This window comes from Syngnathus scovelli, chromosome 11 (genome assembly GCF_024217435.2).
Source record: "Syngnathus scovelli strain Florida chromosome 11, RoL_Ssco_1.2, whole genome shotgun sequence".
NCBI lineage: Eukaryota > Metazoa > Chordata > Actinopteri > Syngnathiformes > Syngnathidae > Syngnathus > Syngnathus scovelli.
In genome coordinates, this window is record NC_090857.1 from 1,588,493 (window position 1) to 1,606,284 (window position 17,792).

General features: G+C 44.8%; 1 protein-coding gene across 3 annotated transcripts; it reads right to left on the minus strand.

Moving 5' to 3' along the window:
- Nucleotides 1-113: 113 nt before the first annotated feature.
- Nucleotides 114-11,464, minus strand: phc2b (polyhomeotic homolog 2b (Drosophila)). 3 transcript variants are annotated; one of them, XM_049734683.2, is made up of 15 exons: nucleotides 11,300-11,464; nucleotides 6,007-6,394; nucleotides 5,394-5,555; nucleotides 5,236-5,313; nucleotides 4,945-5,106; nucleotides 4,497-4,643; nucleotides 4,077-4,371; nucleotides 3,663-3,997; nucleotides 3,141-3,354; nucleotides 2,618-2,832; nucleotides 2,245-2,374; nucleotides 2,003-2,108; nucleotides 1,738-1,852; nucleotides 1,296-1,623; nucleotides 114-1,215 (listed from the first exon to the last, which is right to left on the minus strand). In XM_049734683.2, the coding sequence occupies exons 2-15, from the start codon at nucleotides 6,334-6,336 to the stop codon at nucleotides 1,061-1,063; spliced, it is 2,772 nt and encodes a 923-aa protein (XP_049590640.1). In that variant the 5' UTR covers nucleotides 6,337-6,394; nucleotides 11,300-11,464; the 3' UTR covers nucleotides 114-1,060. The 3 variants fall into 3 exon arrangements, with proteins under 3 accessions (XP_049590640.1, XP_049590639.1, XP_049590638.1); XM_049734682.1 differs by lacking the exon at nucleotides 11,300-11,464 and adding an exon at nucleotides 8,934-9,081 and having other exon boundaries at nucleotides 1,296-1,620; XM_049734681.1 differs by lacking the exon at nucleotides 11,300-11,464 and adding an exon at nucleotides 8,934-9,081.
- Between the last annotated feature and the right edge of the window lie 6,328 nt (nucleotides 11,465-17,792).

Below are 17,792 nucleotides of genomic sequence, written 5' to 3' on the forward strand. Positions count from 1 at the left end.
ACAAGTCTGATATCACCATTGTGTTTTTTGTCCATTTATGTTGCAGTGATGTCAATGCAAAGTATTCTGGGGCTCCTCCTGAGAAACATTGCAGCAATTAAAGAGACCAAAGGGAAGGTGAAATTATTTATAGCGGCAAAAATCTGCGTACCACACAATGCCGTTAAACACAAGCATTGGACAAAACATGACCAAAGTCCTCAGCGGCCACTTAACACACATACCGATAACATCATTTACAAAAACAAACTCAAATGTGTTCTTATACATTTGCATATTTCAAAAAATATTTAACATTTCTGTAGTCAAATGACAAGGTTAAGTTAAATCCGTCTGGCTGCCATTTACACAAAACTCCACGGTGGATGTTTAAGAAAAAAAGACAGTTAAGTGCCATGATAGTGAAACAATCGGACATTAGTGCGCAGGAACACTTGGCAGCAGCAGCAACATTCCTGCTGATACAATCTTCTGTTCCTAGACACAAAATTGCTTGTTTTGCCATTTCCTAGGCTGACAAAACTACAAAATCTTGTCTTATAAACCTTTAAAAACAAAAGGAAATACTCAATGGCAGTGCTGACTTGACTCTCTTAGCCCTTTGTTATTCTTTAGTAAACCAGGTGCATCTCAAGAAATTCGAACATCACGGACAACTTTTTGTAGCTCAGTAATTGAAATGATGTTACATATGCAGCGTGAAATAATTCCTGAATTTGCCATTTTGTGGATGATAGCTCCCAATCACCATTTCAAGAATAACAATCAAAATATATTCAATGAAACTCAAATTAGTCAAATATTCCCCTTCATGTTTAATGAGTGACTTTTTGAATCGAAATAGTCATCACAAACAATATTCAAATTTATGGAGATGAACTTGTACATCTGGAACCACATGGGAGGAATTTCATCTTGTTTAACACTTGGACATCTAATCTCATTTGATTCTCCGTACGGAAGCCAATACAGAGACAAAAGCGTCTTCTTCAGTCAGCCATCAAGTAAGTGCAGGAGTCTGTGAAGATGATACGGTGAGGTCCCAAACATGCATTCATTGCTACGAGTCTTTGAGCATGTTGATGCGTGCAAAGATCTTGAGCGCAGGTCCCAGTTTGATGTTCATGGTGCTCATTAGGTGGTCCTCCTTCAACAAGAGCAAAGCCTGGCCGTCAATCTCTTGGGAGCGGAACTCGTCGGCGATCTCTTGACAGCCTGCGGATGACCAAAAAAATGATTTGTCCTGCAACGTAACACTGGCAAGTATTGCACATCACCAAACAGTTTCTCCTGACCTGGTAACGAACAGATGAACTCATACACTTCCTCCACGTTCCACTTGGTGGGGTCATTGGTTAAGAAAGGCTGACACAAAGCGGGCGAGGCGTCAATGCCGGCGAGGACTTCCGGCTCCGAGGACGCCCTGCTCGGCTGCCGCTGGACGGGAGCCGGGGGCGGGGCGGGAGGTGCCGGGGGTCCCGAGCTGGCCGCCGACATCGGCGAAGTCGGTTCTTCGTAGCTGGACATCTCTGAGCATGGACTGGACTCCTCTTGGCTAGGCTGGGAGGGGTGCGGTGACGACACTGAGCCGCCCAGAGTCTGCTGTGGCGACGGGGACATCTTCTGAGAAGGTTGATGAAGGAATGAAGAGAAAAGGCCAGTATAATAATTCAACCAGTGCGATAAGATGATGTAGTGTGGTGGAAAAAGTGCCAAACATTTGAGTGTTTTGCATACCCGCTTCTTGGCTTCGATACTTGAGCAGCCCTGGCTTCTTCTATGCCAACGATTAGCTTGTTTGGCTTTCTCTGTGCGCAACAGTCTCATGCGCTTTGAGCAGCCTACACTGTACCTGTGTATGATTGAATTTTTAATCATTAACAAAATAGTGATAATTAATTGCTGCGCAGCATTCCACGGATGAAAACCACATTTTGTTCTTACATTCTGCAGCCAGAAATGTTTTGATTCCATTGGGTTAAAAACGGTAATGTTGACTTGCCTCTTGGAACAAACCATGGAGCAGAAGCGCTTGGAACGCTTGAATGTGTAGGCAAAGTCCACCCAGCCGCAGTATTCACACGTCAGCTTGGGCTCTTGATCATTTTCTGTTGAGACAGATCAGATTGATCACTTCTTCTCTTACTTTGTGTTGATAAATAATATCAGTGAAACAACCAAGTACATGATTGGTAATCTACAGATGGGTAAATGAAATACTGAGATTGGAGCTTTCTGCCTCACCTGTCTGATTCAAGTCTTCAGGATCCGAGTCTGAGTTTGCCGCGTTGCTGACGGGAGTCTTGTCCGGGTCGGAGGACAGCTGACTGTCCAGTTTCTTGGGGCTGTTGATGAGGATGGGGAGACGCTCCACCTGTTGACGCACAAGTATTCATACAAGGTTCCATTTCACAAGAGAGTTCAGTGATGAAGTGTCCATAATTCAAGGCAGAATCACAGACAAGCTGGGAGCTGTCAGCTCACATAGAGCGAGAGAGATTTTGCGCTCTCCGGTTGACAACTCCCTGCAGGCTAGAGAGAGACCGAGAGAGAGAGCACGCCACCGCTCGAGGCTAATCTAATCGAGTTTGGCTGCTGCCAAGGGGGCGCCACTTACACACACTGGGAAGGGCTCAGCGCCCTCCTGGATGACAAAGCCCTCAATGACATGCGTGAGGACCTGCGGTTTGACGATGGCCTGCGGCGGCTTGCTCTCGCCGTTGTGCGGTGCGACAGGCGTCGTGGCGCTGGGCGTCCCGCTGTCGTTTCCTGAGGTCATGGGTGGAGGCGGGCTCCCGGGTGCAGGCACCGGCCTCTTGGTCGCACCCCCCACTAAGACATGACGAGACACGTTAAGAAAAAGGAAAACTGTTTTTGGAGAAGCCCATTTGCGGACTCAAAAAAAAAAAAAATCATATTGTACAAGATGTGCCAAAATATGACATATAATACAGTCATGATGAGTCACTGATTGACTTATTTAACAATGACTAGAAGGGCAATATAATTAGGACTGCACAATATCTAAAACTACAGTAGTACTGAATTGTATGTGTTCATCTGAATTTGCCCAGTCACGAGACGCAAGCTGAAATGTGCATCGCCATCAGAGTTGAACATTATTGAAAATTTTCCGTTACCTTGCGGTTGACCTTGTGGCACCGTGTCAGCTTTGGGATGCTCTATCGGCTTCCTGGGTTGCGCTGGCGTACTTTGCTGCTGTGGCGGTTGCGGCGTCGGTGCCGGCGGTGGCGGCTTTTGCTGCTGCTGCTGCGGGCTGGAGACTGCACACGTCTCTCTCACCACCAGTGACGTTGGCTTATCTTTACACTCCTGAACCAGTGTTCGAGAGGCCTGCAGTTTCAAAGGGAAACAGAATGTTCCTGAGGGAGGGGAGTTGAAGGTTCTTTCCCGTTTGTTATTTTCTTCAGCTTGGCTAAAACGGCCTTACGTGTTGAGGGGACCGCCTGTGAGTTGGCCAGCGTACAGACAGATACATTTTGCAATCTCACTTTTTCTCCTGCCAATATTGTGTCACTGTTCTAGTATTTTACATGCCACACACGATGCCGATTGCAGATGCATTGTTGCCGGGGCTGAGTTGTGTTTAAGGCCCTGAACATTAGTTTCAGAACCAGTCTAGGCCATTTTCTAGATCATACCGTGGGATGTATTTGAAGGTTGATGGCTGTGAGCTGCACAGGCTGAGCTTTGGCCTGACTCGTCAGTGTGGAAGAAGCTGATGAGGCAGCAGGTTGGAGCATGTGGGGACTTATGGTGGAATGGAAGATGCTGGCGTGCTGGCCAGGAGCGGCGTTCTGGTGCGATGCCGGTTTGGGTAGCACGGGAACGGGATGGGGCGACGGCTGAATGGACGCCGTCTGCAACAGCTGACCCGAGCTCCTCTGGGAGGTTTGACTGTGATGAAGCACAAACTGTTGCTGCTGCTGCTGCTTATGTTGCTGTACCAGTGAGTGGGGTTGAATCTGCGTGTAGGCTGCAGACAGATTTTTTTTTTTGACTGACACAACCATGGAAGGAAATTGAAAAACTGAAGCTTTGCGGAAGCCACTCACCTGGAGCGATAAGCGGCTGCGCGCCGACTGTCGTGACGTTGCGGCTCATATTAATGGCCCGGGCCTCCGTGACCACAGCGGCATCCCCCTTCTTTCCGGCCTCGGAGGAGCTCTCAGTCGAGCCGGACTTGATTCCCGCAGACACTTGCATCCCTTGGCTGGGGTTCTTGACAAGCGAGGCAGGCTGGATGGCCACAGGGCTCTGCTTCAGACTCAGAGCCTGCAGCGTCTGAGCCTGGGTGGAAGACGTGGTCGCTCCTTGCTGACTGCGTATGGCCAGATTTTGGACCTGATTCTGAAGACAAAAAGAAGCAAGGGGTGATGTTATTGACTGTAAAATGAAGAGGTGTTCTTTTCCCAACTCTTAAATTGAAAGCGGTGAGATACGTTTGGTGACACGAACAGAGACAGCCAGCATACTTGCGCGGAGCTGTCGGACTGCATCGCCGTCACGGTGGCCGTGGGGGTGAAGATCAGCTGCGGCGAAAGGGGGACGGCTCGGCCCAAACTCCTGGCCACTTGGACTAAGTTGCTTTGCTGCGCCTGGAAAACGTTGCTCTGCTGGGCCTGTAAAATACCACACACACACACACACACACACGTACACTACTGTCAAGAATGCACCAGCATAGGAAGCCAATAACATGTCAAGCTAATACAAGATTTGAGTGGCAGCCTCCAGTAAAATTGAACAACTTCAGTTAAGGAAAAAAAGTGCTTCTAACTTGACCTATCTTCATCATAATGCACTCGTTACCCGAAATGGAACACACTATTCAGCATCTATATGAATACCCAAATCACATACTTGAGTAAAGTCAACATCTGCGAGTTGGAAAGGCTTTTTTTCCTTGGGCTATGTTCTCACCATCTGCGCACGCAGGTACATCTGCGCCTGGCTGGCGGTGAGGGTGGTGCTCGACGGGCTGCCCAGCAGAACAGCCTGCTGGGAAATACTAGCGGGAGCCGACGTGATGCTCTGGGCTCGGCTGATCAGCTGTGCAGCCGCCGGCGAGGCGGTCAGGTTGATCTATGGGAGGGGAGGAGATGACCAGCACTTCTTTTGACATAAAAAGTTTAGTGAGCTTGCTGGACTGGATTCATTTATTATGAACTTTTCGTTTCAGAAGAATCTCAACATGCTACAGTTTTTTCTTACTGTGGTTTGAGTGGAGCCTGTTTGCTGAGATGTTGTGCCGTTCTGGGAGGAGTTCTGGCGACCCGCTGCGATACTGGCCTGGGGGCAAGGGGTCAAGACGGTGAAGATATATTTAACAGATGTTAACACCAAAAAAGACTCTGGAGGAATGTTATCACCTGCTGCACGGCAGCAAGACTCTGCAGCTGAGCCGTGCTGAGGCTGTGTTGCTGCTGGAGCGCTGCGGTCTGCAACATGAGATGCTGCTGCTGGGCCGCGTACATCTGCTGCAGGTACTGCGCCGCCGTGTTGGGCTGCCTGTGGAGTGCTTGCTGGATCACCTGGAGCAAACCGAGGAAAGGTAAGACAACAATGCGGGCTACGCAAAGAAAATTATTGGCTGATTTCTCTAATTGGGTATTCATTTTCCATAGCGCTGAGCAGAAGCCAATTTTATCCGATTAAGCTGCCGTGGTGGAAAAAGGTTGACCGGGAACTCAAACGTCTTAAAAAGAGTGGAAGCAAAGGCCGCTCCTCCGCGGTACTAAATGAGTAGCTCTCCTTTCAACTGCTTGAAAACAATGTTGTTGGTCTGAATAGGGGGGAGAAAAGTGCCTTTAAAAGTCAAATGGGTCCCCCATTCAGCCAACGTGGAGGCTAATCCTAGGGGTCAGGATGTCAAGAGCACTAAAGTGCAAGCGGCATTCCTCGCTTGGGTTGTTTTTAAAAGAGCCAAAGGAACGTAAACATATCTCGTTTCAGTCACGTTAGCACAAATACGGAAGCAATCACCTGCACGGTTTGCCTGTCGGGTATTCCGCCGTAAACTGAAATCTGAGGGACTGCCTGTCTCGCTGCTGCTGGTGCAGTAGTGGTACTACTACTAGTGCTGCTACTATTACTAGTATTACTACTGCTGCTGGTGGTGTTAGTACTGCTAGCAGAAGCAGTAGTGGTAGTCGATGTGGTTGTCGCGTTGGTGCTGACAGCCGTGGTCGAGCTGGCGGACATGGTGGCGGTGGTTGTGATAGTCGCAGAGCTGCTGCCCGTGGAGGTGGTGGCGGCAGCGGCGGTCGTGGTGGCGGCGGCAGCCGGTGTGGCGGGGGGCCCCGGCTCGCTCATAGTGCCCTCTGCTCTTCTCACCTTTGACCCCCGGCTCTTCTGAATGGCCCGCCTGTGCCTGAAACATAGTAGAGAAAGTGGCGTGTGTGTGTGAGAGAAGAAACTCGCTTGGGTGTTGGGAAGGAAAGCATAAAGTGGAACAATTGACAAAAAAGGACAGCAGGGGTCGCAGTTGCGGGTATGTGTGGGAGTTGTCAATTTGTTGGCAATTGTCGAGTTCAGTTGGGGTCAGGCATGTAGCGTGGTGAAAAGTGTTTGTCAATGCATGTGTAAAAACAAACTAGCATGTAAATTCCAAAACTATTATCACCCCGGGATAGAGGGAGAAATGAATCAAAAGTGAAGTGCAAGCGGCAATGCCAGCGCTCACAGCAGGCATTCGCGCCAACGAGAAAATTTATTCCGTTTAAGTGTGTGTCCAAGAACAAATTAATAACAGAAACGGGTACATTTAAGTGCGTGTAAATAAAACACCCTGCCACTGCAGTTTGACTTAAGACACATAAGACTAAGCAATAGAAATGCAAAAGGCACAGCAGAACAAAGCAAGCAAAAAAAAACAACAACTTGATGTCACTAATGAGATTCAGAAAATTTAGCAGGCCTACTTCCGATCGGGACACATCTCATTCCACGCGTTTGTTTATTCTATTCATGCTGCCAGACAATAGCTGAAAAAAAAAGGCATTAAATAAATCCAGCCTTTGAGAATAAAGAGGAAGTTAAGATGCTACAGAGGAAAAAGGAAGAGGGGTCACCAGCTGATGGGGATGAAAACAAAGCTTCAAGGGAGGAGGATAGAATTTCTAGCCTGGAGGTTAGAGGTGTGTGCATGTAATTAAACAGCAAAATGAGGGGTGAAGCTTGAGCAAGGGGCTTGAGGAGGGTTTGATGGAAGTGATTAAATCAGGACTCGCACTGCCGCCACACTGCCATTCTAAAGCCATTACCGCCTCCTCCTCCTTCTCATTACTATTTAGAGAGGATTAGGGGCCCAAACCCAGATGTAGAGCCTGCTTATTTTGCGGACCTCCAACTAAATGAAAATCCTTAGAAACCATATGCGATTCAATTAAATGCAGTGTGGAATAAACAATAACTTGGAAAAAAAATAAATGTATTGGGCGGAAAGTTTGCACAAGGAAAAAAAAAACAAAGGACAAAAAAGGATGACTATGGCATCTCATTAACTTTTAAAATGTTGGTTTTAGTGATGGTAATGAACTTCAATTAGACAAGGTGAGCGCTCATATTTGTATACAAAGCAGCCTGCCACATTCACAGAAAGAGAGGAAGGAACCCCCCCCCCCCCCTCACTCCCCATGGAAATGATGCTTTTGGCCCCCCCAGTCTCTCCATGAGGGGAAATCATGCATTTATCAGTGACAGGGTAATGGAAAAAATCCCCCCCCCCACCACAGACACAATACTGTCCCTGCATGCCACATTTTGCAACTGCATCTGGAAAGACACTGACTAGTGAATTTAACACTACCCACAAATAACTTTTCTATTTTATTATACAGCCTATGCATATTCTAATAGCATCTGATATATTTGTGTTTACATTTCATCAGTGTTAGATTTCATTAGCTCGCATGGGGCAAATTTGGCCTTTTTTATTTTTTTTCCCCACAAATTAAAACCGTTGTCTGGTACTCGTGTGTGCCCTATTTATATTTCATACATTATTGACCGATTTAAAGTGTCACGTTGGCTGTCTGAGATAGGTCCATTTGTAAATTTGCAAGCGCCTTGCAGCATTGAGTCTCCTCAAGAGGGAAAGTTGCAAGGAGTAACTAGACTTGATTGACAATGACAGGTGGAAACACGCATTTGAGTAGGCCCGCTCAAAACTGGGACGCTTGGGTGCAGTGGGACGCTCGGGAGCCACAAAGGTGGACTGTTAGCAAGCACTTACACCACTCACACTATGGAAATGTGTCAAATAAGAGTCACTTTCGTTGACTATGAAAACCTGAAATGGAGCACAGACTTTAATAAACACTGCCAACAGCAGCGTTTGTCTTCTGTAACATTTCAATGACGACACCAGCAGTTATAAACGTATATTTTTTGGCTAATTAGATGATTTGTGCAAACGTAAGTTATGTAAGCAATTTAATGTATAATACCAACTTAACAAAGATTGTAAATATAATACTCTGTAGTTGCAATTCATCATTTGTTTCGTTGTAGACGCACATCATCGATCATCATATTTTCATGACTTGACGATGACGACGACAGGATATATCCGATTTTTCGGAATTACGCCCCTTGAAACTTGTGTTGCACCAAGAGCTACAAGAAGTCGGCTGCAGCGCTCAGCACCCCTGGAGCGGATGTAATATTTTCACGTGGACTGACAGACTCGCTCGCGTCTAGAGGATTTGTGAAGTCAAGAGGAAGGGGAGAGCCATTAAGAGGCTGTCAGACACATCGACAGACCGGCTGGCTCCTGCACAACGCGGACGGCGGCAAGCAGGCTCCATCAAGCCCCACAAATGAATATGTAATGGTGGCTACGGCAAATGTTTGTGCGAGGATGGGTGCTCAGCTGCTAAGACAAAGCCCAGCAACCCCGAGTCTCCTACCTCCTATGGCCCCCCCACCGCGATGCAGGGGTATGGTGCCCCATCCCCCGGGAGCGTGCTGTCCTACTTCAGGATGATGCTCTTCTTTGTCTGCTTCCCCTCGAGCGCTTGCTTGGCTGACTGATTGACTGAGCGACTCACTGACTGACTGAGTGAGTGAAAGCGTTGGTGCGAGTGCGCTATATCAGCCCAGCCCTCTGCGCCCCCCTCCAACACCTCCACCTACCCCCGAACGCACGGCGAGCTCGTCGTCCCGGCATCGACACCCTACTCCGCCAACCAGGCCGCAGCCTGCCTCCTGATTATGTGGTATCCTAGCGACAGCCAACGGGACCGCGGCGGAATCCCCGAGCAGGGCGGGCGTGCTGATTGGCTAGCAGGATGCTCTCTAATGAAGATGATGGTAATGATGGGCCGCCCCTCCCCCCCACGGTACCCCAATTTTTTTTTTTGCATGCATGCATAGACGCTCTGACGTGACTATTCCTATTTCTGCTGTTGTGAAAATGTAGGCATGTAGTACCATTTTTAACTGCATATTTCCAGGGGCTCCCATCAAAACATGAGAAAAAGACCATTTCTCTTTTGGTCCAAGCGAATGAGTTCATTTGGAACTAATAACCAGCAGCTATGAGGAGGCCAATTTTGGTGTCAGTCGGTAAATCAGTTGCTCCTTATCTCACAAACAACAATACGTCACATCCATTTGGCAGCAGGCTATTTCCGTCCATCCAGGGGTGTGTTTGGTTTGGAGTGTTTATTTACTCAACTGCAGGGTAGTCGAGGTCTCCACTTGAAGCTGTTTGACACTGCCGTCTGTCGATAGGCTGACAGAGGTGCCACTTTTCTCTTTGTGTCCTTTTATTGATAAGATAAAGAATAGCAGTCGGGCAATGACTAGTAATTATTTAGATGTTTCAGCACAGATCATTATGTCCGGTGCAGAGGCTATTCCTGTTCTGACAAAAGATACATATTTAATGGAATAAATTTGCAATTCCTTCTCTATGACCAAACAGACTAACTTGATTGGAATTCAAACCTCCTGCCATCAAAATCATTTCACCGTTTCATATTCATGGAATGGAAGTACAAGTCATACAAATATTAGAATTGCCACTTTACTACGGCGTGTTCCAACTTGTGAACAAATTTAAGTTATGTGACCCCAGACAGAACGTAACCATTAGTGTGAACAGAGGACCTGCTTGAGCTTTGATCATGGGTGTAAATTGAAATAACCACAGCAAAAAATTGACAAAATCCAAAATAAAATATCAATACCAATTATATAATATATATAATATATAATATCAGTTATTCATGTACACTCCGAGTAGATGGAATCGGAGCATAACGGCGTGCTGATGGTCTGCCCCGTCGCATTAAGACGGCACCCGCACGTCTGGCTCTGTGAAATGTAGCCGTGCCGCTGAAATGTTGTATTGATTGGGGCCGAACATGCATGGAGCTCATTGATTATCGACTTCTCATTAGCATATAGATTCGCTGGAGGTGCGGCCACGGATGCGGGCCTTCAGTCTTGCAGAGCGGGGTGGGAAGCATGTCAACAAAAACGAAAAGGTAAGGATGGCATGTCCACAAAAAAAGCCAAATGGGGGAAGCAAGCTTTGCAGAATTCTGTACATCTTCAACTTTCGCTACCAAAATGTAATGGACTAACAGCTTTTTCCACATCGAAGTAGCAGAAGTAGGATTAAAAATGAAATATGTTGTCTTCGCCCTAAGCTATAAATACCATGCAGTGAAATAGTTCTGGCAAAGCACATTAGAAATGATCACTCATCAACTTTCCCTGTGGTTCCAAATCCTTACAGATGAATTATTGTCCCCCTTTAATGGCAAAATATGGATTCAGCCTTGATGTTTTGGTGTGCCACATTCCACTTGGAACAACTTCCGTGCCACTGCAGTCACGTGGTTGACCTATATGTGCCTCCCAAATGTAAACCGAGGTTGGAGTTCAACGTGAGGTTAGTGACGAGCCTCGGCTTCACACTCGTTGTCAGAATAGCTCGTGACGTCACTCTTCCGTTACGTTACCTCACGCGACAAGTCAATCATGGGGCGCAACCGAGCTTGACAGCCCCCTTTAAGGAAATCGTACACCTCATGCGTTTGTTTTCATTCGAGGCGTACGTGGTGAATTCCATCACACTACGGCTCATGAAACCGGGCTGTTCACCAAAACGAACATGCATAATAAAGACTTTAATAAACAAACGACATAAAGATGTTAGGTGTTTGAAGAGGCGCATGGCAGCTAGCAAAGCCTCCCACGTTCCTGCACAGATGCATAGAAACAAGCTAGGAGGCCGAATTTCATGAATTAGCTTCGCGCTCACCGTTGTCGCAAACGTCGACGGATCGCCCTTCCTTCTAGATGTTGTGTCCCCTTGCTTAGCCTACTACGTAGTCCATTTCTGGGCCGCCGAAGCACCGCTAAACGACAGCAGAAACACAGCAATGGCAGGGCAGAACTTTTTTTGCATTTGCATTCCACACTAGTCACATGTCACACAATGGACCAATGAGTGGAAAGGACGGGCGGTAGGGTACCGCCCCCTTCTCGCTCACTGCTCTTCCAAGGCCTGTCAACGAGCGCCGTTTTGGTTTCCATAGCAACCGCCAGCCATTAACTCTTAACACTATTTAAAGATACAACATTTAGTGGTGCTTGAACACAAACTTTTCCAGAGAATCGAATGTGCATGCTCATTCATTCCAGCCCCCCTAAAAAATTAATTGTCAGCATATTAAAAAGCCTGGTAAGACATTGTTTTGTTTTATGCGCAAATTAATGTTATTTAAGGTTAAATATTATTTTTTTAAATTTCACATTTAAACCCAGCAAGGCGAATCTCAACTCTGACATATTGGTCTAATTCAAGATGATGCCAAAAGCCACACAAAAGCCAAAGAAAATGCAAGCCAAGCATCGATCATGTTTTTATTAGCATTAATTGACACACTATGCTAATAAAAAAATGTTTATGAAGCCGAAGTACCTACATGTGCATCGTAACACGAGGAGGGGAAGAATAGAAAGAGGATGGGGGTCAAATTCATCTTCTTACAGTTCCTGAATAATTCATCACATTATGACTTATTTGGTTGGTTGGTGACTTAATTACGTGGTCACTTATTGCTCCCTTGGCACGACATGAACACTACTCGGTTGAAGATTATATTTTGGCTCGTATGTGAGTAAATGCTTGAAGAAAACATATGACAATGTTTATATAAAACTGAAAATATTATTAGAATAAAATTATTACAGTTATAACAATTGAAAAATATAATTTTACACAAAGCACTTTACTCCCTAACTTGGCACTGATGCTGTTGTTCCATAAAACCACAAGAGGGAGACATTGTCTAACCAGTTCGGATACTATTACAACAAACCACACTGTTGAGAAATGATGTGTTCTCACAGGAAATATACTGATTATAGCTTAAAAATGATTTGGAAATGCTGTGGTGATAGTTTTCCCACGAATTTAAGACAAATCTCAGCTCTCTGTTTAATCTAAAATGTCCTTCCAATGTCATCTCCCAGGGTTGATGTAGTGTGTTTAAAATAGCAGGCAGGAATGAACACAATTGTTTTCCAGAGACAATGAAAATTCCTGCTGTCAAAGGCTGCCCTGCCTCGGTCGACTTCCTCTTTTGTGTTTGCATTTTGTCCTGGTCTACGATATTGTAAACAGACCAGGCCGCCACCTTGATGCGCGTTTGAACCGTGTCATCAAAGTTTGCTTATTAGTTCAGGAACGACTTGCGTGTTCGCCCCTCATCGTGTTTATACAGCGTGGATGACTATTGTGAAGAAGGATATTTAGTCTGATTGAGCCACGGCAGACGTCCCCTCCCTTGCAAGACCTTAGCTAGAGTTCACAAAATGAAAATAGCGACTGCTAAACTCTTTCGCTCAGCCGCAGTATTCACTATTCAATCCGATGCATGCTTTTGCATGTTCGAGATAAGTGAAGTTCAGCCTGGAGAAGAAATAGTAGGATACGTACATAGTACAGCCATTGAATTTCTAGAGAAAAAGTGTGGTTGCAGTAATCTACATTCACTTTTAGTCACAATGGCTTCAATGGATGTGTCACTCTGACTCATAATACCATCATCTTTCTGTTTAAAGGTCATTGTTGCATAGATAAAACACTGCAGTAACTTGATTGAGACTGATTTCTCATTTTAGCTCAAAGTTAGCATTGGCTGATATTTTGATGTCTTGAAAAGATTATCCTGTGGTGTGGAGTGTGTTGAGCAACCTCCCTTCTCTAATCTGGATTGGGCCGACAATCATATAGCTAACTGCTCATACACAACTTGCAGAATTGACACTTTTTACACTTGAATTCAAGATTGCAAAGCTTTACACTCCAATAGTAATTTAGACTCTTTTCAATGAGTTATGAAAGGGGCATGAAGCAACTCAGCTCAAAGCGTCCTCTCACACGGGCCCCATCACACCCTCATTACTTCAATTTCTTCACAGTCGATCAAAATCATAGGATTCTTGCCATCGAAGTTACAGTGTGCCTCTAGTGTCCGCTGATGTGTGTGCAATGAGGAACAAGGCAGCAGTGTTTTTGTTTTGTGTTTTGATTTGGTAGAGGAATTGGCCCACCAAAGCGTGCCTGTTTGGACTTTTAGCTCAACTCTCATCAATTTCCTCAATCATCAACAAGAAAAATGCTTTCCCCACTCAATAAATATAGCAAATAAGTATTTTAGTTGGTCCTTTTGTCTTTTTGGTTTACGCACAATGTTGTATTTTGTTTTGAATATTGTCTTAAAAATATTTAGCTTGTAGTATTTACTATCACGGGAATAAGCCTGCCATTCATTTCCCTTATCGCACTTCTTCATTCCACTCACCAGGCTGATGAGCACAAATTTGACACGGTTCCCATTGCCATTGTTTGTTTTGCTAAACCTGTTCATCAAGAAAAGAAAATGCAGTGTGGAATTTTCCATTCCTCAAAGCTAAATGTTCAAATTTGGGCATAAAATGCCATAATTAAAAAATAAGATGTGAATAATTAGAGAATAAAAATGATCCTGAGTAAAGTAGTCCTAAATTGACACTAACCAGGTATTAAGTTTATGTTCTATGTTTGCATGCACGTTTTCTAAGTGAGACAATTCTGTTTCCTACGTATTCCTAGCATTTTACTGGAGGTTAGCTGAGGTGACGCTGCACAGCAAGCCATCTCTGAAACACATGACTGTTTTGTGAAACAGAGCGGAACGCAGAGGAAGTGGCTTATGCGGCACATTGTGCTCTAGTAATAATGATAGTTGTCTCCTTTCAAACGCAAAGTGTGATCCCCTAACTTTTCAATATCACTTTAAAGTGATTTTGCAACATTAGACCAAATAGTAAATAGCATCAATTTGATTTCGGAAGAATATGACATGTAGGTCTCAATTTTGCAATTAGTGTTTCCCCTTTCTACTCACAAGTGCCAAATCCACCTATTTTGAAGAAATGAAAGTAGTCATAAAAGTATTGTTTTGGCGCCATTTTGGAGAAGTTGAGCTGACAAAATTCATTTGGAAAATAATGTCGTTCTTTATTGCTATTTTCTGGCTTCCAGAAGCAAATAGCAACTCTTGTAGGGGGTTGTCAATGACTTCCGTTCTCTGAAGCACTTCTTCTCAAGCTTTACTATGTGTGAATGTCTGGGCATGCTGTGGTCAACAGCAGCTTTTGAGTGCGCTAATTGTGTTTTACGTTCAATGAATGTCTAGAAAGTGCATCAGGGCTGTACAGCTCTCCTTTTCCAGATTTGGGCAATTTAGCAAGTACATACAGTCTGCCCCCAAAAAATGTGGCTGGGTACTTGAGCCTTGATATAGAGCAGGAAGACTATTTGTATGTGCAGTTAATGTGGGGAGGTCACTTGAGGCTGCAGCAAGCACTCACGTAGGTTCTATTTGCAGCAAGTGGGACAGCGGAGAAGCCCGGGCACACAAGTGTGAAGTGTTGGCTGGTCCGCTGTTCGTCATTGACTCACGGGGGATGACGCTGAGTCATCATCAGACACCCAGCGAGCGTATCTGCCTTAAATGACCACGTGAGGCAAAAGGAGGCGGAGGGGACGACACAAAATGATACTATGTGATATGTATGACGTACATTTCCTGCAATCTACTTTTATAAGGGCTCAAATGAACAATCCTAAATCAACGTTGACTTTTTATGACGCCACTGCAAGCCAATTTGCAGTCATAGTCTGGAATGCATCATGTCACTGGATTTTATTCAACTGTTGTCATTTCCTGCTTGATCTTGGGGCATTCAGTTTTGTCTTTAGCAAATGAAATGGATGTGCAACAACAACAATTGAGTCATTGTCGGAAGTACTGTCCAATGAGTTTCTGAGGCACTTGGCTGAATCAAAGCGGATAATATTGCACGGAAGTGTTTCGAATCTGTCCTGCGGCCTTTGTCAGTACTCACATCATCAGCAAACACAAGGACTCCACTTTCACTTATATATTATCTAATATTTATGGTAGATATTGTATATAAAATACTGTAAAAAATGTGTTTTCTGTCATACACAATTTAATTTTCATCCAGAATTTTTATTTACATTAATAAAAGCACGACTTTGTAGATTTTGGGTAAAAAAACAGCTGATAAAGAAAATACGCACATTTGAAAAAAAAAACATCAGAGCGTTTTGACATCTTGCGTTTCATTCCCATCAGTAAAACCGCCAAATGTGAAGAAACTCAATTTGGTAATGTTTACGATAAATGAGAGTCATGACTCATGGTGCAATGAGAGTCCTAATTGGACAACAGAGGGTGAAATGAGAGGAGAGAAGGTTTGCATGTCCACCCCCGCTTGATTCATTCCAAGTTTACCCCGCACGGTCCGGTGAGCTGGACTGAACAGTCAATGCCGACGGGAGTGACATGTTTCCAAATGGCTGTAATGATGAAGACGGCCGGACGGGTGTGGTGCAGGGAGGAGGTGATCTCTTTTTGTCATGGAAAATGTGTGGAGCTTTCTAATTCTTTTTTCATATCTTGTGCTTATGCTGACCTGAAAAAAAAGCAAAACATATCACCAGAGGTGGGCGATTTTTGCAGACCTCTATCCATGACCTGGGCATCCTTTCGTCATCGTTGGTCCGTCCTTATGGATTTCTTTTTATGCCAAGCGTGATGCCATGAGAGAGGCCGACGGCAGTGGTTTCACAATTCATAATAATAGCTCATTGAAAGCTGGCTACTTTCAAATTCACATCCACTTAACTTTCTGGTTAACATTCACATTGGCTTTGAAGGAAGGCTTTTGGTGACTCTCAGCTTCTCCCAGAATGCACTTCTCCCCTACTGTGGTGAACTTTTGCAGTGGCAGAGTGAAGAAAAGAAGGGAGCGTGTCAGCGATTTAGCCAACAGAGTTACGGCGGTCCCATTTTGGCCTCTCGCCTGGTGCTCGCCCGCCCGCCCGCTCAGCCGAGTCGGGCTTCGGGAGGTGCTTGCGGTGAATTGAGACCTTGTTGGGATTGGCGGGACAAGGAGAATGGGCTTTAAGCCTCCCTGTTGTGTGATTCTGCCAGCTCCTGCACCAACCAGCTGGTTCTGGTTTGGTTTGTGGTTTGCCATCATGAGGCAAAAGCTGCAAGCCATTTATCTTTCGCAATAATGAATCCCTGGAAACTTCCAAATATTTACTTTAGATGAATGAACATTATGTAATAAGTCTGCATAATGTTTTTGATGAAATCGTTGACCATTCACTGGCTTAGATTCTTTGGCTTATTATTATCAGTGGAAAAAATGCTTTTTTTAAATGAGATTTTTGGAATCCATTGTTTTTCCATGTTGTTTTTCATTTAATAAGGCAGCTCACCAATTTTGTGCGAGCACGTATCCATCCGTATGTTTCAGGTCTCTTGAAACTCAGACATTAGCGCCTTTTAGAAAGTTCTAGCAAACCAATACAAAGCGTTTCTGTTTCCAGGTTGGTCACATGAAAAGTCACCAATTTTAAAAATGCGGATAGCCTGGTGAAAATGTTGCTTTCTTAAGACATCCCACAGAACAAGATAATTAATTGTTTTTCAGGGTTAGGAAATGAACCAAAGATGCAATCCTGGGTAGTCTGCTCGTAGGCACGGCTCTATTTTTATCCAAATGGTGCTTGACAGCTTTTACCTGGAATTTTGTTCAGCCAAAATATCTGTTCCATCGACTGTTTTAAGAGGACAGCGCAGGACGGCAGAGCAAGAAAACAACAACTCTTTCCAGTTATGGCAATACACCTGATAGTAATCCGATTTAGCGTGGGATTACCATTTTTCGCTTGGCTTTCATTTTCTTCCTTGTTTGAGAGTTGCTTTGGTTCGATGGACCGGCAGTACAATTTAGCATTATGCTGAATGTAGGTCAAATATCTTCAGTTCATGATCGTTATCCAGCTTCTGCGTACCTTGCTGATTATCTGATTATTTGAACCTGGCGTGTTAAAGAAGGGAAATATATATATAAAAAACATATGAAACAACCATTGCAAAATAAACAGTTCAACGGTGAGTTTGACAGTTTTAAAATAAAATTTCTTTCAGAATCAATCAAATCATTTCAGTCCCTCTGTGAGGCCTGGTACCAAAAGGCGCACTGTCCACCTCCGCTACTGTGAAAAACTGATATGAGGACAAAAACCCGAAGGACACGATTGAGAAAGCCCGGTGGCGTGCGGATTTTGACTTTAAGACATAAATGTCCTTTTGTTGGATGCCGTGCTTTATCTGGTGGTTTCACAAGCGGGTCAAAGACGAAGCAGAAGAAGAAGAATG